The 20,704-nt window shown below is 32.3% G+C and overlaps 2 protein-coding genes across 2 annotated transcripts; both read left to right on the forward strand.

Moving 5' to 3' along the window:
* Positions 1-660: 660 nt before the first annotated feature.
* LOC139516773 (uncharacterized) lies at positions 661-3,647 on the forward strand. The gene is made up of 2 exons (XM_071307064.1): positions 661-936; positions 1,718-3,647. Exon 2 carries the CDS (start codon positions 1,718-1,720, stop codon positions 3,380-3,382), a length of 1,665 nt encoding a protein of 554 aa, XP_071163165.1. The 5' UTR covers positions 661-936; the 3' UTR covers positions 3,383-3,647.
* A 5,873-nt stretch (positions 3,648-9,520) lies between these two features.
* Positions 9,521-16,384, forward strand: LOC139516804 (monocarboxylate transporter 12-B-like). The gene is made up of 5 exons (XM_071307122.1): positions 9,521-10,172; positions 11,400-11,543; positions 12,594-12,740; positions 13,720-14,874; positions 15,879-16,384. Exons 1-5 carry the CDS (start codon positions 10,127-10,129, stop codon positions 16,037-16,039), a joined length of 1,653 nt encoding a protein of 550 aa, XP_071163223.1. The 5' UTR covers positions 9,521-10,126; the 3' UTR covers positions 16,040-16,384.
* Positions 16,385-20,704: the final 4,320 nt, after the last annotated feature.

Genomic DNA, 20,704 nt, shown 5'->3' on the forward strand with positions numbered 1-20,704 from the left:
AAGATTTGAATTTCATTTTTTGGATGTTAAAGTATCATTGTTGTTAGAGCTAACGTGAGGGTACCCAAATCGCACCTATTTTGACTGGTTTTTTTTTCGCCTACGTTTTTTATGATCCTACATGTATTAGTTTGTGATTAGGTCAGTTTATAGGGAACCACAAGTGGTAGGTCAATGATAGTTGGTATGCAGTTGTATGAGCATTGGAACATCTCATTTCCATGGAGATTATTTGGCTCCGCCCCTAAGTCATGATCTATTGACTTTGCAACTTTTGCTTATTTTACATGTATTAGAAGAACTGCTAATGTTAAGTCAGTGATATTTTGAATGCAAATTTATTGTCATTTGCAAGAATTCTTTCCATGAAGATTATATAGCCCCACCCCCTCTTCATAGTTCATTGACTTTGAAACTTTTACATAGTTTACAAGTTAATGTTTGTACTATCTGTTATACTGAAATAACGAGGTCCAATTTGTTAGCTGGCATGGGGTATATGAAGGCAACAGAGGTAAACCGGTGTTCAAAGGTCATAAATCGATTGAGAGAAAACAAATCTGGGTTACAAACTAAAACCGTGGGAAAACACGCAAAAACATTAATCACAGGGAAACACACAAACAAATAGTATAAAAGTCGACACAACATGCAAACTGCAGAACAACAACGACAAACACCACAGGATATACAATTTGTCACATTGTTTCCTACTATTAAAAGTAGTTTTATCAGCATGACTTTATTAGATACTTTTATTCAGTCAAGGACCCGCGGGTGTGTTCCAATCTACTCCTAAAATATTATGCATTTATCAGTTTGTTAATCGTATATCATGCCATTATCAGTAAATGAAGATGTACCCAAGTAACATTTTTGTCAGATCACGAGACTTACAATTGACGTAGATAGTGTCACTCGGAGACGATATCAAAGGTAAATTATTAATTTGTATTTTTACACAGCAAAGAGTATGCTACGAGTAGAGCAAATGCTATTTGAGACAAACACCTTTTTGATATTTATGCATGTAATTTTCACCTAATTTATCGGGAATTTCATAGTATGATTAGCTAGTTACTTCATATTTGTAAAACAACAACATATTTTGTCTTTTAAATATTTGGTTTAAATAAAAGTGTAAAGAAAAAACAAACGAAATGAAACATTAACATCAACAAGCAATTTGCAATTGATGCCCTGCTGATAAACATTTTTTTCATGTTTTCAATAATGTCCTGTTGAAATTGAAATGTTCAATGTAAGGAATCGAGTTTGGAAGTAAATCCGACAATATATGTTTATCTGGATTAAAACTGATTGATTTCTGTTTACTTGAAGTTATATGACAAAATCAAGTTGATTGAATTTTGTTTGCTTAACTTTTAGTAACAAATCTTTCATGTCTTTTCAGGACACAGTTATGTACGGTTCATTAAATTCTATCAATTGTTACGACATGGTCTGTGGTTTAATCTTTAATGTCAAGTAACTCGACATTTCAATAAAATTTACAAGAAGTAAACTCGTAGTCTTTAAAAATCGAAAATCGCTTCTATGTTTTTCTGTTTGATACCCCAGATAATTCTTAATGTTTTTCATAGACAGACAATTCGTTCAATTTCTGATGAAGTAGTAAAAACTGTTGATTTCATACCTCTGATATATACTATTTTATATTGGTAATAATACATATAGCAAAACTATACTTTTACAGATGTCTGATTTGATACTTTGTGGTCCTTGTGGTAATGCGAACAATAATAAAAATGCCGAGAAATGGTGTACTGTCTGCACAGAGGGATTATGCACAGATTGTGAGAAGGTTCATAATTCTATCAGAACATCACGGAATCACAAACTTAAATCCATCGAAGACAATCGACAAATTAAAGATATTTCTAGTAGTTTAACTTGTAAAGACCATGAAAAGCGTCTCGAACTGTACTGTAAAACACATGATGTTGCAGTTTGTGTGGGTTGCATTCCATCTCATCATCAGACATGCACTGACGTCATTCCTTTAAGAAAAGCTGCTGTAAATACCAGAAATTCAACTGCACTGGCCGATTTAGAGGACACTTTAACCAGAGCATTACTAAATGTTCACCATACCATAACCGATCGTGCTGAAGCATTGAAAAATATTGATTGTCAAAGGCAAAACATCAAAGATACAATAAACAATACACGAGCAAGAATAATGAAAAAAATTGACGACTTAGAACAAAAACTACTTCTTGAATTAAACACAAAATGGGGAAATTGTAGTTCTGAAGCGACCAAACTTTTGAACCGTTTAAAAAAATCAGAACGAGATTTAAATTGTCTCAAGGAGCAAACATCGCAATTGAAATCACTTGCATCAGACATTCAACTTTTCCTTAGAACGCGCCAGATCAACGAAGCTGTCTTCAAGGAAGTGGAAACTACCAAAGAAGAAATCAAGTCTTTGTTCAACTATGAAATACACTTGGAGTTACAATCTTCTATCATGTCATTAATGACTATGGTGGATCAGCTCGGAAAAATATCCGTTGAGAAGATCTCCATTACTTTACCGTTCAATGCAGGGAAGGTAGATCAAGCTGATATACAACTTTCGGTGCCAGAAATGAAAAGTATTGATAGCATCCAGGTTAAGTTGAAAAAGAGATTTAACGTGAAACAAAAAGAAGACGAAGAGATTTGGCTAAGTGGATGTACTATGTTACAAAATGGTAATTTGATGATTGCTGATTATAAGGGAGAGGGTGTACTAATGGAATATAATGAAGACGGTCAGCATATTCGTAACATACCATGTTCGGAACCCCCGTTTGATTTGACAGTCATAGACAATGATCGTATTGCTGTTACTTATGGGCACAGGAAGTACATACAGATTTTGAACACAAAGAACCATATTGTAGAGAGGAAAATTAAATTTGATAAAGACTGTTACGGGATATCATACCAGGCTAACAAACTTTTTATTATCATTGATGATGAAATTGTGATATTAGATATCGCAGGAAACGTACTTATAACATTAACAACTGACTGCCGGTTCTATTTAGAAACAACCGTGGATAGAATTTATTATAACAGAGATCATACTGTACAATGTATCTCCATGGCAGGTGAAGAAATATGGGTACATAAAGAGAATTTTTTAGTCTCTCTGGGCGGCATTACTGTGGATGATTATCAAAATGTATTAGTTGCGGATGCAGAGTCGAATTCGCTGATTGTAATACAAAATGATGGAAAATCAAGTAAAACACTACTTTCCGAAACCGATGGTCTAAATAGGCCAACATTTCTTCATTATAACAAAGACAACAAAACATTACTGTTGTGTAATGAAGATGGAAGTGTTGCTCTTTACAATGTTGAGTAATTTTATGAACTAAATTTCATTTGTTTGTGCATTTACATTATTTTTCATGAATGATTTTAAAGTAAAGAAGGAACTAAATTGGCAATTCATTTTCCTAAACAAATCATGCTATAAAACAGTCTTTAATTCAATTATGAAAAGGAACAAATTATTTTAGAGATATCTTCCAATTTACAAATGGTTGTGCAAATAAATGCATCATAGATACCAAGATTAAAATTATGTCATAACTATGATTAAAACAGAGTTTGATTTTATGTTTATATATTGAAAGTTAGTTATTTAATTTCTTTTTTTATGGACAAATTGAACATCATTTCATTAAAAAAAAATGTGTGTACACATTATAGGCATTTTTTCACTAGTTACTGGTACTTTATTTTCATTTGATGAATATTATCACAAGCTGAATGCGTACATGTTTATATTTAACGATTATTCTGTTAAAGAACAAATTCCTGGATATTTTGACAATACTGAGCTACCTCTTATTTGTTACATATACAAGAAATCTACCCGGAAATTTGTGTTTAATTATAGTCAATTGTGTAAAGATGTTAATATCAGTGAAAATACACCTACTTCATGTAATTGCAGTAATTCCGAATATATTTATGGACCCATTTCCCATGTTATAACAGGAGATCTTAACATCGTTCAAGACCGAGAGTTAAAATCATTCCTCAGTAAAGGACCTAAATATCGTCCCCCGTCAATTATTAATTGGAATGAGTGTCGTAATATCATTCACGACTCAATCCATACTTACTGTATGAAATGGATAAAACGGGAAAAAGCTGACAAAAAATCTTTGGACTCTTTTTTTAATTCAGTAATGAAGATAGTTGATATACGTATTCAACATTTTAAAGAACATTTTACTATAAACAATAACCACAATAAACCTATTTCTCGTATCAAACATATACTAAAAGAACTAGCCAAGGAATTTGTTTTTGTCCCGGCCGATAAAGCTGCTAATAATATTATTATTATTTGACGTAAATTTTACATTGAGGTTCTGAAAAAGGAAATCACCAATTCACCAACATTCCAACTGACTCCATTTTCAGAAAACGAAATCTGTAACAAACATAAACTTTTAGCCACCGCTTTACAAGCAGAGCCAAATACAATGAAAGTCCCAACTATGTATTGGCTTCCGAAGCTACACAAAACCCCTTACAAATATAGATTTATTTCATCTTCAAGCCATTGTTCAACTACTAAATTGTCTATTCTTCTTACCAGCACACTTGGTACAATTAAAAACCTGATAATAAATTGTTCAAATAAGGTCTTCGAAAATAGTGGAATAAATTACTTTTGGAGTGTCAAGAACTCGTTGGAAGTACTTGATAAATTGCATGCTTATATTGATGATTTTGAATCTGTTCAAAGTTTTGATTTTTCTACCCTGTATACCACATTGCCTCACATTCTCATTAAGAAAAAATTCACACAACTTATTAAATGGGCATTCAAAAAATCAGAATGTGAATATATATGTTCAAACTCTTTTAGGTCATTTTTTAGTAGCAATAAACAAAAAAACTATGTTAATTGGACATGCTTTGATACTATATATGCCCTTGAATTTTTACTAGATAACATTTTTGTTCGCTTTGGGGATTCCGTATATCGTCAGATTATCGGAATTCCAATGGGGACTAACTGTGCACCACTTATTGCGGACCTGTTTTTGTATTGTTATGAGTTACAATTTATGACAAAAATAAGCAAAGACCCATCGAAACAACATCTGATAAACAAATTTAATAATACTTTTAGATATTTGGATGATATTTTGGCTCTCAATAATGACGACTTCAGTATGTATATTAATGAAATTTATCCTGTTGAACTTATTTTAAATAAAGCTAATACTAACAATGACCACTGCCCTTTTCTCGATCTTGATATCTATATCACTAATGGAAAGCTGAATACTAAAATTTATGATAAAAGGGATGATTTTTCATTTCCTATCGTTAATTATCCGTTTTTAGATGGTGACGTTCCCTTGTCACCATCTTACGTTGTTTATATATCTCAACTTGTACGATTCGCTCGTGTATGTAACAATGTTTTAGATTTTAACGAGAGAAAGGAGTAGGTCCGGTAAGGGCCTATTTTTGCCTCAAATTTCAGGTTCATATAACGAAAGTTTTCGGACACTTTTTAAACACTTAAGTGTCTATTTCAATTGATTCGATTAGTTTATGTGAAAGATTTTAACTGATTTAGTCATTAAAAACGCCCTGATTCAAGCTTAAATATGAAAAATCTATCAAATATGCCAAAAAACGTCACTTTTCAGATGGTTTTTGTCAAAAATGAAAGTGGCCGCATCCGTGTTCATCCTCAACCTTTATATATGTTTTGTATTATCATCAAATACAACTTACATTTCAATATTATGAATGAATACGAATGCGGCCACTTTCATTTTAGACGGAAACCGTCTAAAAATTAACCAAAATGCTAAAATTTTGAAGATTTCAGTAATTTGGCATGACTTAATGATGCTAGAACGCGATATTTTTGCATTGTATGTGGCAAAAATAGCTTATATTTATGTAGCAGAAGCATTTTACTTTTCAAAATATAGCTTAAAGATTACATTTTCACAATTTTGTAAAACTGCTATATTTTGGGGCCAAAAAGGGGTCTTACTGAACCTACTCCTTTGTGTATTACTGAAAAATTATTACACCAGGGTTTTCGATATCACAAACTAGTCAAAACATTTACTAAATTTTATCATCGGTATAAAGACATCATTCGTAAATATAGTTCAACATGCAGACTTCTAATACGTTCAGGTATTTCACATCCAATTTTTTTATGGAAATATTCTTTATAAAGCACAAAGGTGTCAGTATTCACCTCAGAAACTTACAAAACCTTTGAATAGACTTATTAAGAAGGGATATAATTACGATACTGTTGTCAAGTCATTAAAGATTGCATATTTTGGCGTTAATATTGAGTCACTGATAAGGTCTTTGCATCGGAACTAAACACATTTATTCTAAAAACAGTTGTTGGCATGACACGGGTTATGTTCTTCTCATATATGTTATGATGGTATGATACTAAACCCCTAACGGGAAGGATTGTGCCTGATGTTCATATGATGAAATCATAATCTTTCAGTCAGTTTAATTGAAGTCTGAAGCTGGCATGTCAGTTAACTTCTAGTAGTCTGTTGTTATTTATGTATTATTGTCATTTTGTTTATTTTCTTTGGTTACATCTTCTGACATCAGACTCGGACTTCTCTTGAACTGAATTTTAATGTACGTATTGTTATACGTTTACTTTTCTACATTGGTTAGAGGTATAGGGGGAGGGTTGAGATCTCACAAACATGTTTAACCCCGCCGCATTTTTGCGCCTGTCCCAAGTCAGGAGCCTCTGGCCTTTGTTAGTCTTGTATTATTTTAATTTTAGTTTCTTGTGTACAATTTGGAAATTAGTATGGCGTTCATTATCACTGGACTAGTATATATTTGTTAATGGGCCAGCTGAAGGACGCCTCCGGGTGCGGGAATTTCTCGCTACATTGAAGACCTGTTGGTGACCCTCTGCTGTTGTTTTTTATTTGGTCGGGTTGTTGTCTCTTTGACACATTCCCCATTTCCATTCTCAATTTTATTAGTTGTATTTCAGTGATTTGATATAAGGGATATATCTTTAGTCCTATTATGTAAGACTTCTTAGGTTCATATCGTTTTCATTCAAAGTCTTTTATCGGATATTAACCACACATTGATAGTTAAATAAGATATGCGATAAAAGCTGTTGAATACAAACAATATGAACCAAGAAAGTCTGATATTATAGGACTATGCATTTCCACAACCTTTGCTTTTCATTTAAAAGTCTCACCAAATTGCAATCATTTCGTAAATTGAACTGTTCAAGATTAAGACGATATGGTATGATTGCAAATTAAACAACTCCCCGCCAGAGACCAAATGACACAGCAATTAACAACTAAAGGTCACCGTACGGCTTTAAACAATGAGTATAAATCATTCTGCATAGTCAGCTTTTAAAGGCGCCGTAATGACAAATGAAAACCATTCACACTAAACAACTAATGGCATCATTTATGTTCAAAATAATAAACGAAAACAAACACAAACATGATATACAGCAACAAACGACAACCACTGAACTATAGACTCCTGACTGTCATAATCCTGAAACGGTACAGGCACTTCTTTATTTTGAAAATGGCGGATTGAACCTGGTTTTGAAGCTAGCTTAACCTCTCACTTGTATGACAGTCGCATATCATTCCATTATATTGACAACGATGTTTGAGCATACAAACAGACATAATATGTAAAAATGTGAAAAATTTGGGTACAGCCGTCAAAAATGTGTTATTATCTTAATCACATTTAAAGCAAATAACTATTTCAACCAAGAAAAACAGAATAGCATATAGACCTTCTTTAAATAGAAAACATCAGCAAAATAAAAGACAATAAAACACAAAAAAATCCATAGGACGGAACCAATTGGCGCGAGTGTGTCAAAGAGACAACAACCAAATTTTGTTCGGATATTTAATAGTTGTATATATTCGAATTAGTTTTTATCAATTGTATTGATCTATACGCTCTAAAAGAGTCTTTTGACATAGAAATAACGTAGGCTACTTTGATTTGATTTGATTAGAGGACAGAACCGGTTTGATGCTTTTAATGATTTTTAGAACGGATAACGTGTATTGACATCTATATACCTAGTCCTAATTACAGGAACATGCCCTAATAACCAGGTTATATCGGAAACAATGGCGTTCTGCAAAGGCTGGGTAATTAGTAATTAGAGTAATTCTGGAGTGTTGAGTTGTCACTGAGATGTACGTGTTATATTTTGCGTTTTGTTTGACTCATTTGGGTGAAATTCGCAAATTTAGTGATATTATTTTTTGCTATAATGATGTTCAAATTATAGTAAATTAACTTGAGCCGAGAATGCTCTATTAAAATCAAACTACTGAAAAAAAGTATGCAATTACTCGCAAAAAAACGTATTGGTCTAAACCGTGACCATTGCTATCGTACATTACTATTTTAACTTTAGTTGTAACACGTTATCCTAAATAACTGTTATATCATTATCAGATAGAAAATAATGATTGGGAAATTTAACCTCGGTTCATAACTAGAAGGAAATTCAAAACAGTGTGGCTGTGGCCATTGATTGACACATTAAATTCATCCATTGACTGGGACAATTTACGTGAACGTTTGTCTGTAACGACCACTGTTCACGACGTACCTATGATAGACATTTAAACTGTGGGGTCACCAAAGGTTTCTTAACGCCTTTAATTATAAAATAATTCGAAAAATTAATCAGGAATAACCTTTATGAAACTAAATGGAATTGTCCTTATATATTGCATTGTCATTTTAAAGAAAAAAGAAGACCCAAATTCAAAACAATGGTTAAATTTCAGGCCTGCTTTATCGATTGTGATTGAACGTTATGTTGAAAACTACTTAATGACAAAATGGAGCTATTCCCGAAACTTAAACAATTCCTTCAGAACCATTAAATTGGGGTCATTTCCTCATTTTAACCATGGCAAAACGACAGGTACACCTTACAATTACTCTATGTTCATCGAATGAGATTAAAATATTGGTTTAGAATAATTTGAGAAAGGAACATACCGTTTCCCATTGAAAAATGAGTTGAGGTCAAGTACAAATGAACCCTGGTGATGCATTATCCAGCTGCATACAAAAAAAATTAGGATATCTGTTACTCTGTATATGTATTGCTATGTCTTTCATTATACGTCACATGCGATATAGTAAAACCATACATTCATTCGCCAATAATTGAAATCAGGTCAGCACATTATCAATGATTATTGATTGTTTATGAAGAGAGTTTTCATTTTTTCTGTATGGTATTTATTATGACCAAAATTCTCTTTCTTGTATTTTGTTCAAATTCATATAAGTGTTGCAAAACTCGAGAGAGTATATAACACATTTTAAAGGAAAGGGGCACATTAAAATCCATTGGAAAACATATAATAGCCTGTTTATTTTTTTGTTTTGATATTGTCTTATTCTGTAAAAAAAATACTGGTTATTTCCCTTTCGTTAAATGCGTGTTGTATGATTCATGTTAGAAACGATCACGAATTGGCGAAGTGTTTAATGATCTTTAATAGTAAAGGATGTTATCGAGAGATAGTTTAGAAGCACTATATTAAATATTGTCATTTTAATTCCATTATTTTCAAATTAGCATCATTGAACTTTAAATATATTTATATCAAGTTTGTGAGCAAAAAGTTAAGGTTACTCGAAGGAGGATTGAATAAAATCATTATATATAATATACAAGGATAAATCAGATGATTATTGCTATCTTTTTGCTATTTCAGCAAAAATCGATCGTTCTTTTCTGACGAAATACATTGTCGTATTAGTGTAATCACTACATACATTTTCATCAGTACTACGAGTATTTATTGTCAGTTTGAACATTTAAATGTCATTTTATCGTTATCAACAAACGAAATACTACTGATACCGGTTAAACATCTCGTAAGAGACAACTATTCTATATAACACCACAAAAATTCATAACTTATCATGGAAAAATACGTTGCACATTAACTGGTCATGTGAAAATGTAGGACGAACTTATTAAACTTGGACGTGGGAAATTAAGTCTGCAGAAAACCTTAAAAAGAGAATGAAAGGATCCGTGGATAGAGGTTGGGCTTGGATTGTATTAGCAGGTATAGTAAACTTTCTTTGTAATGACAGATTTTAAACAGAAATCGATCACGTGTAAGAAAACTAGAGACGAATAACATTATGGTACTATACGCCGATACTATACGTCTTTGGTGATATTCTGATATATTTTAATCTTTCTCGGTTAATTTCATCATTCTAAATATATTATCAGTGTCATCTAAGACGATTTTATGTTCCACATTTCTTCTTTCATTTTCGACATATATACACTATGTACATATACAAGGATCAAGGACATAAGCAAATACTATAAGTCAACATATATTATTAATATGGGCCCCCTTTTCGTTGGAAAAATTTGGTTGATTATATAGGGAATCATTGAAGCATGACCGGAGCGGGACCCCCTTAGGTCAGTCAGCGCCCCCCCCTTTTTAGGATAAGTTCTGGATCCGCCACTGATATACATATCAAACATACACAATAAAATCAGTATCGAAATTCATAACAACAAAAAAGCTGTTAAGAAATCCCCAGCCCTCAGTTCTAATGACTTTTTCAAGAAGGATCCTAATTTACTTGTTTGTAGAGTCGTTGATGGATTTAGTAAATAATGAATTGTTTCTTCTTCAGCAAGAAAGCGAACAATTATAGCAACTTTGTGTGACAACATAATTAATATTTAGAAAGTAACAAAACAAAACTCTCTACTTTAATTATAATAAAGAGTGGAAGGATCAGGGTTAGTGAAAATCTAGCTTTCCTATACATAAATATTCGTATGAACTTTTGAGATTTTCCACCAATTTTACTTTAATTTACTTATTTACTCTGTTAAACTGTTTATTCTTCCACTTTATTTGTATAACCATAACGTTTAGATTAACGCTGCAATTGAATCTCTTTATTGCACTTCATCACACACATTTAAGGTAGAATAAAAAAGGAAAATACATAATTCAAAAATAGGACAAATGCAAGGACGTGGAATGAATACATACGAGACAAAAATCCCATGAAATATTATACAATTCATAAAAGGTAGCTTAATTGCTCGGTGTTTTTCAGCTACACTTCCGATAGAAAAGTTATAATACATATTCAACCTTATCCGAAAAAGACTATGAATCTAAACAATCTAAGATAGTTAGGTATCTGGATAGTAGACTAATTACAATAGAGGTAAATATCATTGATAAATAAGAAATTATATCCAAACTGTGTCATTTGTCTTACTGTCATTCTGTCATTTCCTGTTATTTCAGCATGTTTTCTAAGATCATTCATGGTGATAGGCATAAACAAAGCATTTGGGATGTTTTTCGTAGAATATATTGAAGCCTTCGAAAGTAACGCATCAACGGTATCTCTTGTAATTTCAACACAACAAATAATGTTTAGTGTGTCTTGTAAGTATGATTTAGAACTTAAAATTTCTAAGTAGATATAAGAAGATGTAGTATGAGCGCCAATGTGACAACTCTCCATCCAATTCACAGTTTATAAAAGTAAACCATTATAGGTTTAAGTACGGTCTTCAATACAGAGCCTGTTTATAGTAGTTGCAATTACCATTCCTGACATAATTAAACGACTTTACTTTCATTTGATACATTGTAATCCTAGAAGCGATGTCGATCACAATCCTTCGAAATATGAACACTTCTACACTGGGTTATCGGGTTTAAAATACTAAGACTCTTCTACCTCAGGAATAGATTACCTTAGCTGTATTTGGCAAAACTTGTAGGAATTTTTGGTCCTCAATGCTCTTCAACTTCGTACTTTATTTGGCCTTTTCAACATTTTCTTATTCGAGCGTCACTGATGAGTCTTTTTGTAGACGAAACGCGCGTCTGGCGTTAATATAAAATTCCAATCCTGGTATCAATGGTGAGTTTACTTTAGAATGACTTGTTGTACATATATTGATTACATCGGTGTTCATAAACTAACTGTACATCATATATTTCGCACATACATAGAAACGTAAACACATAGAATTCTCACTGCCCTGAAATTGTTCACCGCTCGTCTGATCTCATAGAGTTCAGACTTGTGAAACTAGAGGGTTGGGTAATCATATGTCGCCTAGGTCAATTTTTTAAACGAAATAAATATTTGAATTTCGTGTATCCGAGCACTTTCTTGGAATTACCTTAATTAGAAACGCTCAAACCTAAACATTAGAAAGCCAGTGAGGCAATAAAAGTATGAACCGTATTTTGGCTGACTTGACATCATAAATTACATTTTTGTACTTGTAATCATATACGATTCATATACATGTTCTATTTTCTCTTACCGTTGTAAATTTAAAATACGTTGAACTCAAGCAATCAATAAAAAAGATAATAAGTAATTGCAAAGAATTTTGAACCAAATATATCACCAATTTTGAAGCATAACGTACAGTTGTTGGTTTTAAAAATGCATGTATATATTTTTGTTCATTTCAGCATTCTTGATACTGACCTTTGGAAATAGATTCTTTACTTTCCGACCTATCATAATACTTGGATCTGTTCTTATGGCAGCGGGATATTTCCTGAATGCATATGCACCAAATGTACAATTCTTACTCCTGTCACAAGGAGTATTATTTGGTAAGTTATTACTGGTTAAAACGATGGGCTGTTAGTATTCTCGTTTTACATTTGTGATTTGTTTGACTATGCGGTATGAGCTTTGCACGGTAATCTATAGTTATTAATTCTATGTCATTTGGTCTCTTGTGGGGAGTTGTCTCATTTGTAATCATACCACATCTTTTTTCTAATGTACATGGGAAGCTGTAGGTAATAACCGTGCTTGGGATTCTCTTTTACAAAGAATGATCTTCTTACATCTGTAGAAATTCAGCATAATCGAGATCAATAATGGTTAGATTTTTCCTTTCTTCGGTTCGATTCTTGTTTTGCAAATACACTTTTATATTGCTTCAGAAATTATCATCTGAACTAACACAGAAGCGGAATACATCTTATAAAACAACATAATCGCTCAAACAATGGTCTCCTTTCAACGATATAACTTGAGCATGATCAAGCTTAGATTTTCCCTTCTTTTTTATCTAGTATAAAGTTGTATTTATACTTAAAAGAGTGTTTGTTGTTTGAACATAAATGTTCATATCAATAGATCAAATTTAACATACACGGATGCTTACAAATCAAACATGAAGAAAGAACATGCATAATTATTATTGTGCAATTTTTACCGAGAATCTTTACAAAAAAATGTCTCGTGACCCTGGACTTATAACCGTTTTTGAGCAAACATTTTTAAATATTGCATTGCGATTATCAACTAAACTAATTTTGTAATGCTATAGAACTAGAATACGTCACAGTAAGTACCAGTCGAACTAAGTTTTATAATGACGAATCAAATTTATTTTAAATTTTTGTTGCTCATTTTCAATTATGTTATTTTCAGTTTTCCTATTACAAAAGCTCAAGCATACATCACTTAAGACAAATGATGTAAAATAATATCAGGAATAGCGTTTTATCAAATTTTAAGCTTGGTTGATATTTATTGTTCTATATTCTACCATTTTACTTTAATATGTTTTATGTTCAGGTATCGGCCAAGCTGCAGCATCCGGTCCATCAGTAGTAGTTCTAAATTCATATTTTGACAAAAGAAGAGGTCTAGCTAACAGTTTAGCAAACTCTGGAGGTAGTCTAGGAGGACTTTTGCTTCCATTGATTATACAGGCTCTTTTAGAGACGTATGGATTACAGGGTGCTCAAATTGTAGTTTCTGGGATGCTTTTAAATATCGTAGTATCTGGTGCATTATTAAGACCATTGACAAACACTGTTCCACAAGATAAATTAAACTTGGAAGTAAAGGTAGAAGAGGATGATGAGTCTAAAAATGGAAACCACATTAAAATTAACCTGAATCAAGAAGACCTGTCTTTATCGGCTGACGATATAAGAAGCAAACTTTACAAATCAGAAAAAGCAAAAAAAGAAAATGAAAAGCTTTTGATTGAACTTCCGGAACCGAATACCCATTACAGAATGAGGACGTTTTCAGAAAACTTACATGAATATCGTGTTTCAACGGTCCCTCCTCAAACTGGCATTCCAAAGTCAGCTGATGCATCGAAGTTTACGAATTTGTCGGCTATTTTTGGTAGTTTAGTGGATGTGTCTTCTTCTGTGCAAAGTGTTTTCCTTGCTAAAAATGTGGAAGTAATCAAAAGAGAAAAAGAAGATGATGAAACCGAAACATGTTTTTCTAAATACATCTTGAGTGTTATAAATTTCAAGATTTTACGGAATCATCATTTGAAGCTAGTGTATCTCGTAGGTTTTCTTGCAGTTTTTAGTGCTAGACTACAATTGGCATATATTCCACCATATGCACGAGACTGTGGAATTTCAGGCCGAAACATTTCATACTTAGTGACTATCATTGGCACATGCGACTTTTTTGGAAGGTTTGGAGTAGCTTTAATTGCCGACTCCAAACGCGTCAAACTAAGTTCTATTATATCAGCATCACTCATTATAATGGGAGTAACCTGTATGTGTAATTCTTTTATTCGAGACTTCCATACATTTATAGCTTATTGTGTTATATATGGATTATTTGGTGGACTGTATAATTCCGTGGTAGCACTTTTACTGGTTGATGCTGTAGGTCCAAAGAATTTGTCACCTGCTTTGGCATTTGTAATCCAGGTGCACGGAGTTTCAATATCAGCAATGGCGCCGATTTTAGGTAAGACGTTTTTACGAATACTTAAAAAGCTGTTAGGCTTCATTTATCGCATTGTACTGCTTCCTGTCTTAGTCCGACACTGGTACATAATTTTCGTTCACTTATGCCCTTTTTGTGAAGTATATCGTTAGATCGCTTTGCAGGTTGTTTCAACTTTTATTCAGGTATCTTTATGTCTATATCTTATTTGAAATAATACAAAAACTCCAGAACTATAAGAGAACACATTTTTTACAGAACGGCATGCCATATCTATCTCTTCAATTATGTTGAATAGTTCTATGTGTAACTCGAGCGTTATTTAAAAAAAAAATGCGGGTGCATTTGTCGTCATAGCAATATAAATAACTAGAATTAAACCACCACCAGTAAAAATACGTTGAAATCGGCAGCTATATATATATAGCAATCAATTAAAAAGGTACATTGATGTAAGTTTTCTCGTGAGAAGCAATTAAGGATAATTATCTCGACTTATAAAAATAAAGGAGGAAGATACCAAAAGAAGACTTTATAAAAAGTTGAGGACCGACAAAATCGTGGAAAAAAATGTAAAACACAAGAAAAAGCATCGGTCTACATAACAATTCATCTAAAACTAAAGACCGAGTAACCCTACAAAAACGAAGTTCATATCACCGGGAGAAGTTACTTCTTAAACATAACCTGGCCATATCGGTATGTTAACAGTGTTACAATTTTCAAAATTTTGACATCTTCGATCATAAAAAGATGGAAACAAAACCCAGAGAAAAAAGTTCCTTCAAAACTTCAACTTAAAATACACAGGGAAGGACAGAAAACAGGTCTTTTTCAGATACCATTCGTGAATGCAACATGTTCAGGATTTTTAAATCGACCGTTCATTTGAAATCAGTATCGGATTATGAAAGCCTATATATAAAAGATAGTTTAATAAATTTCAGTCTTTAATAAATTTTGTTTTAGGTATAATTTTCAAGATTTGATTTTTATATTTATGTTTTATTTAAATCATATTTAAGGTTATATGCGAGACAGCACAGGATCGTACACCGGATCGTTCTACATAATGGGAGTTGGTAATCTATTGTCGGCGTTTCTGTTGTTGTTCGGTTTACCAATAGTCAAGAAAATGGAATTAAGACGACAACAACGATGTTTATCTGAAAACAATCAAGACTGAACAACCATTAGTAGCCGATGAGTGTTCATGACATAACAATTAACTTGGAAGGCAAAGGTCTGACAGGAAATTTCCAAAGAATTGCTGTTTTATTATAAATGGTACTGGTTCATCATATATTTGGAAATTTTGAACTGTTTGTAAATGATGACTTTTATTTTGTGGCATCTATTAGCCATGCGAAAGTTTTTTTAATTTTCTTAATACCATAAGTTTAGTGTTCATTGAACAATGTGTTTATTTGCTAAATCAAATTTATAATATTATCATTGTATAATGTTTTATACTATGCTGCAGACATAGGTGCTGTGATTTGAATTAAATTCAACGATGGCATTAAATAAACTGTATTATTCATTTGAAAAAAAGTTGAATACTCGATCACAAAAGATGGAAAATAAAATAGCCTCTCGTCAATACTAATATAATAACATTATTAATGTTAAAGGGGCATCAGCTGTCAAATTCATGGTCACCTATTTGACTCAAATTATCATATTTGAATGACTACAAACTCAAACGTATATCAAAATTATAAAAAAAAAGTTTAAAACAAACTACTTATAATTAGGGATGTCAACTCGATGAAAAATTACTAATCGATTACTCGTTGGATTTACCGAGCGGTAAAACATTTACAAAATGGTAACACAAAACTATACACATTTTATGTACTGTGGGTCCTTATCTTATGATCGTAAAACCCTCAACATTTTTACATATGACTAGATAATAGTCCCATGAATTAAATACCATAATTTATAGATCTTTTACCACATGTATGGGCTAAATAGTTTGTATACGCTTTTTGTGTGTATTTTAGTCTAGATGCAATCTTATCAACCATTGAGGTGACCTCCAAAGACTGCAGACGGTCATATAACACGTTATCATCATAAATTTTGACATCAATAGTAAGCTAACTCGGGCCATTGGATTGTTCTATGTCTGTTTGTTTTCATTTTATAGCTTAAAAATATATGTGAATCATCTTTTAACCTGTATAAGAATACGTTTTTGTGGATTGAATAGGTCAAATTTATGGTTTACCCTTTTTCACTTTCAATGTTGACATTCTTTTCCTTTTAATAACTGAACGCGCCTTGTTCATGCATCACAGCAAACTCGTTGGAGTCGAACCAATATAAAAACGTATAAGTTAAAGCCAACGATGGGAAAAGAGTTCATAGGAAAGGTTAAATCGTTCCCGTTCATTATAAACCTTGGTATTAAGATTACAATGAGAACAAAGTCTTGTTGCGTTAATAGTAAAGGAATGAGTCCGCGATTAGAAGGATGCAGATATTCTCAATATAAATAACAGCCACTTGGCGGCATACTGTATTTCCAAAAACGAACATGCATATTATCAGGCAAAACGTGAATTGCTTTACTCGAATCTTGTCATGCGATTTTGTGTATGTTTCCGTTTCATTCACAGAAAAGGGAATCGTTACAAACGAACAGAGGTAGTTGAATCAAGATTTACCAAAAAACAATTTTGGTAATAAGGACATTTATTTTTGTCCAGATTATGATGTTTTGTAACATACACAGCAGAGAATCACAACTGTCAACGCAAACTGATATTTAAGGGAACATAGCTCATCCAAGATGTCCAAAGAGTTTTTTTTTTCAATAGAAATGGCAAATGTTATTCTTACCAACTAGGATTTTCTCAACAACAGAGCACAAGACAGAGGCCATACTTACAAATTGTTAAGATTTGTAAGACGATAATGAACATGATTCAAGCGTTTTTGAATATCACTGGTTTTGATATGCATGATTTTTATGGGCAAGGAAGTCGTTGATGACAAGATTGGAGATAGTTCGTCTCATTGAAAACATATTCTTGCTTGAAAATGCTTTTTACGTATTGTATTTAGAGTACAAACAATTTTTAATCTGCACCGTTGAAACGCATGTATCAGTGGTTGATTAAAGAAGACATACTGTGCATGTAACATACATGTACCAATTCAACTGTTTTTGTAACAGTGCTTCTTTTCCTTTTTTAATGAATGGGTCGACCCTACGACAGATGTGTGAGTGGTAGTATACGTTCGTATCTCTGTAGATTACTAGATACAATCAAACGTATTTAACCCTTCACATCACATGCACTACCCATGTACGGATTCGTTTGTTTAAATATGTTAACTCGTAAGAACCATGGTATATAGAGTACATATACATCGATTAGCCAATCATTGAAATAAGGTCAGCAAATTAAAGAGTAATTATGAAGAGAGTTTTGATTTTGTCTGTATGTTATATATTATGACCAAAATTATCTTTCTGGTATTTTCATCATATTTAAAGTGTTACAAACTCGAGAGAGCAAATAACACATGTGCAAGGAAAGGGGCACATTCAAACCTATTGGAATACATAAGATAGCCTGTTTAATTTTTTGTTTTTATATTGTTAAGGAGAAAGTGAAGAAGGCTCTCTTCTTACTCTGTAACCAGATGATCCGCAGGGCGCAGCTTTATACGACCGCAGAAGTTGAACCCTGAACGGTTGGGGAAAGTATGGACACAACATTCAAGCTAGATTCAGCTCTAAATTTGGATTGTGATTAGATAGTTGACACAGCATAGGTTTCTGACACAGAATGAATGTGGTCTAATCAATTAAAATATTTTGCCTTTGAGCAATTCACTATGCTGTTGAATATTAATCTTCTCAAAAAAATGTTTGAAGAAATTTTCTTTTTATTTATGAAATCTAAAAATTTAAACCCCCCCCCATTTTTTTCACATCCCCTTTCCCTTTTTCCAAAAATGATCTCAATTCAAATTTCTAATGGAGTTTGCAACAATAACTACTCATTTAAATACATCATAAAATATTAAAATGTAAAATAAAGTGCTTGTTATAACTGGATGGTAAAAATTGTTTTAATTTATCAGTTGGTAGTAAAAGTGAATATACATTGTATATTGTATAAAACAATGATTTAAGTTGATTCAACTACTATTCTGGACAAAAGAAAGATAACTCCAATTGAAAATTTCTTGCTATTGCACAATATTGTGCAATTAGATATTTCTTGCTATTGTGCAATACTGTGAAATTGAAAATATTTGCTATTACACAATAGTGTGCAATTGAAGATTTCTTGCTATTGCGCAATACTGTGCAATTGAAGATTTCTTGCTATTGCACAATACTGTGCAATTGAAAATTTCTTGCTATTGCACAATACTTAATATAATAATTTTGGATCCTGATTTGAACCAACTTGAAAACTGGGCCCATAACCAAAAATCTAAGTACATGTTTAGATTCAGCATATCAAAAAAGCCCAAGAATTCATTTTTTGTTAAAATCAAACTTAGTTCAATTTTGGACCCTTTGGACTTTAATGTAGACCAATTTGAAAAAAGGACCAAAAATTAAGAATCTACATACACAGTTAGATTTGGCATATCAAAGAACCCCAATTATTCAATTTTTGATGAAATCAAACAAAGTTTAATTGTGGACCCCGATTTTGACCAACTTGAAAACTGGGCCAATAATAAAAAATCTAAGTAATTTTTAGATTCAGCATATCAAAGAACCCTAAGGATTCAGTTTTTGTTAAAATCAAACTAAGTTCAATTTTGGACCCTTTGGACCCCTTATTCCTAAACTGTTGGGACCAAAAACTCCTAAAATCAAACCCAACCTTCCTTTTATGGTCATAAACCTTGTGTTTAAATTTCATAGATTTCTATTTACTTAAACTAAAGTTATAGTGCGAAAACCAAGAAAATGTTTATTTGGGCCCCTTTTTGGCCCCTAATTCCTAAACTGTTGGAACCAAAACCATTAAAATCAATCCCAACCTTCCTTTTGTGGTCATAAACCTTGTGTTAAAATTTCATATATTTCTATTCACTTTTACTAAAGTTTGAGTGCGAAAACTAAAAGTATTCGGACGACGACGACGACGACGCAGACGACGACGCCAACGTGATACTAATATACGACCAAAAAAAAAAAATTCAATTTTTGCGGTCGTATAAAAAAATACTGCTTCTTTCCTTTTCGTTTTTGAGTGACGTTTGATTCATGTCAGAAACGAACAACAATGGGCGGCGTGTTGAATAGAAGACAATATTATCGAGAAATTTTATCGGCAAAATATTATATAATATCATTTTAATACCTTTATTTTCAAATTAGTATCATTGAACTTTAACAGTTATATATATAAAACTTTAACGTCACTCCAAGGAGGATTGCAAAAACCATTATATATAGAATCATATTCAAAACAGGGTGGCTGTGGCTATTGATTGACAACCTAAATTATCCCATTGACTGGGACAGATTGTGTGAATGTTTGTCTGTAACGACCACTGTTCACTATGTTCTTTTTAATGACACTTAAAGGAGAGGAAAGAGGGACGAAAGATACCAAAGGGACAGTCAAACTCATAAATCTAAAACAAACTGAAAACGCCATGGCATTTTGTTAAACTGTGGGGTCACCAAAGGTTCTCAACACACAAATAAAGTTATTCGAATAAATAATCAGGAATACCACGATGTTTTGATTTACATCAATAATATAAATCAAAATATAAAGGTTATTCCTGATTAATTTTTCGAATTATTTTATTATTAAAGACATTAAGAACCTTTGATGACCCCACGGTTTAAATTCTA

Source organism: Mytilus edulis, chromosome 3 (genome assembly GCF_963676685.1).
Source record: "Mytilus edulis chromosome 3, xbMytEdul2.2, whole genome shotgun sequence".
Classification (NCBI taxonomy): Eukaryota; Metazoa; Mollusca; class Bivalvia; order Mytilida; family Mytilidae; genus Mytilus; species Mytilus edulis.

Bases quoted from the DNA above. Each gene is read 5' to 3' on its own strand.
- LOC139516773 (XM_071307064.1), top strand. From the start codon at position 1,718: ATGTCTGATTTGATACTTTGTGGTCCTTGTGGTAATGCGAACAATAAT.
- LOC139516804 (XM_071307122.1), top strand. From the start codon at position 10,127: ATGAAAGGATCCGTGGATAGAGGTTGGGCTTGGATTGTATTAGCAG. The intron at 10,173-11,399 runs GTATAGTAAACT...CTGTTATTTCAG, and splicing joins GGCTTGGATTGTATTAGCAG to CATGTTTTCTAAGATCATTC. The intron at 12,741-13,719 runs GTAAGTTATTAC...TTTTATGTTCAG, and splicing joins GTCACAAGGAGTATTATTTG to GTATCGGCCAAGCTGCAGCA.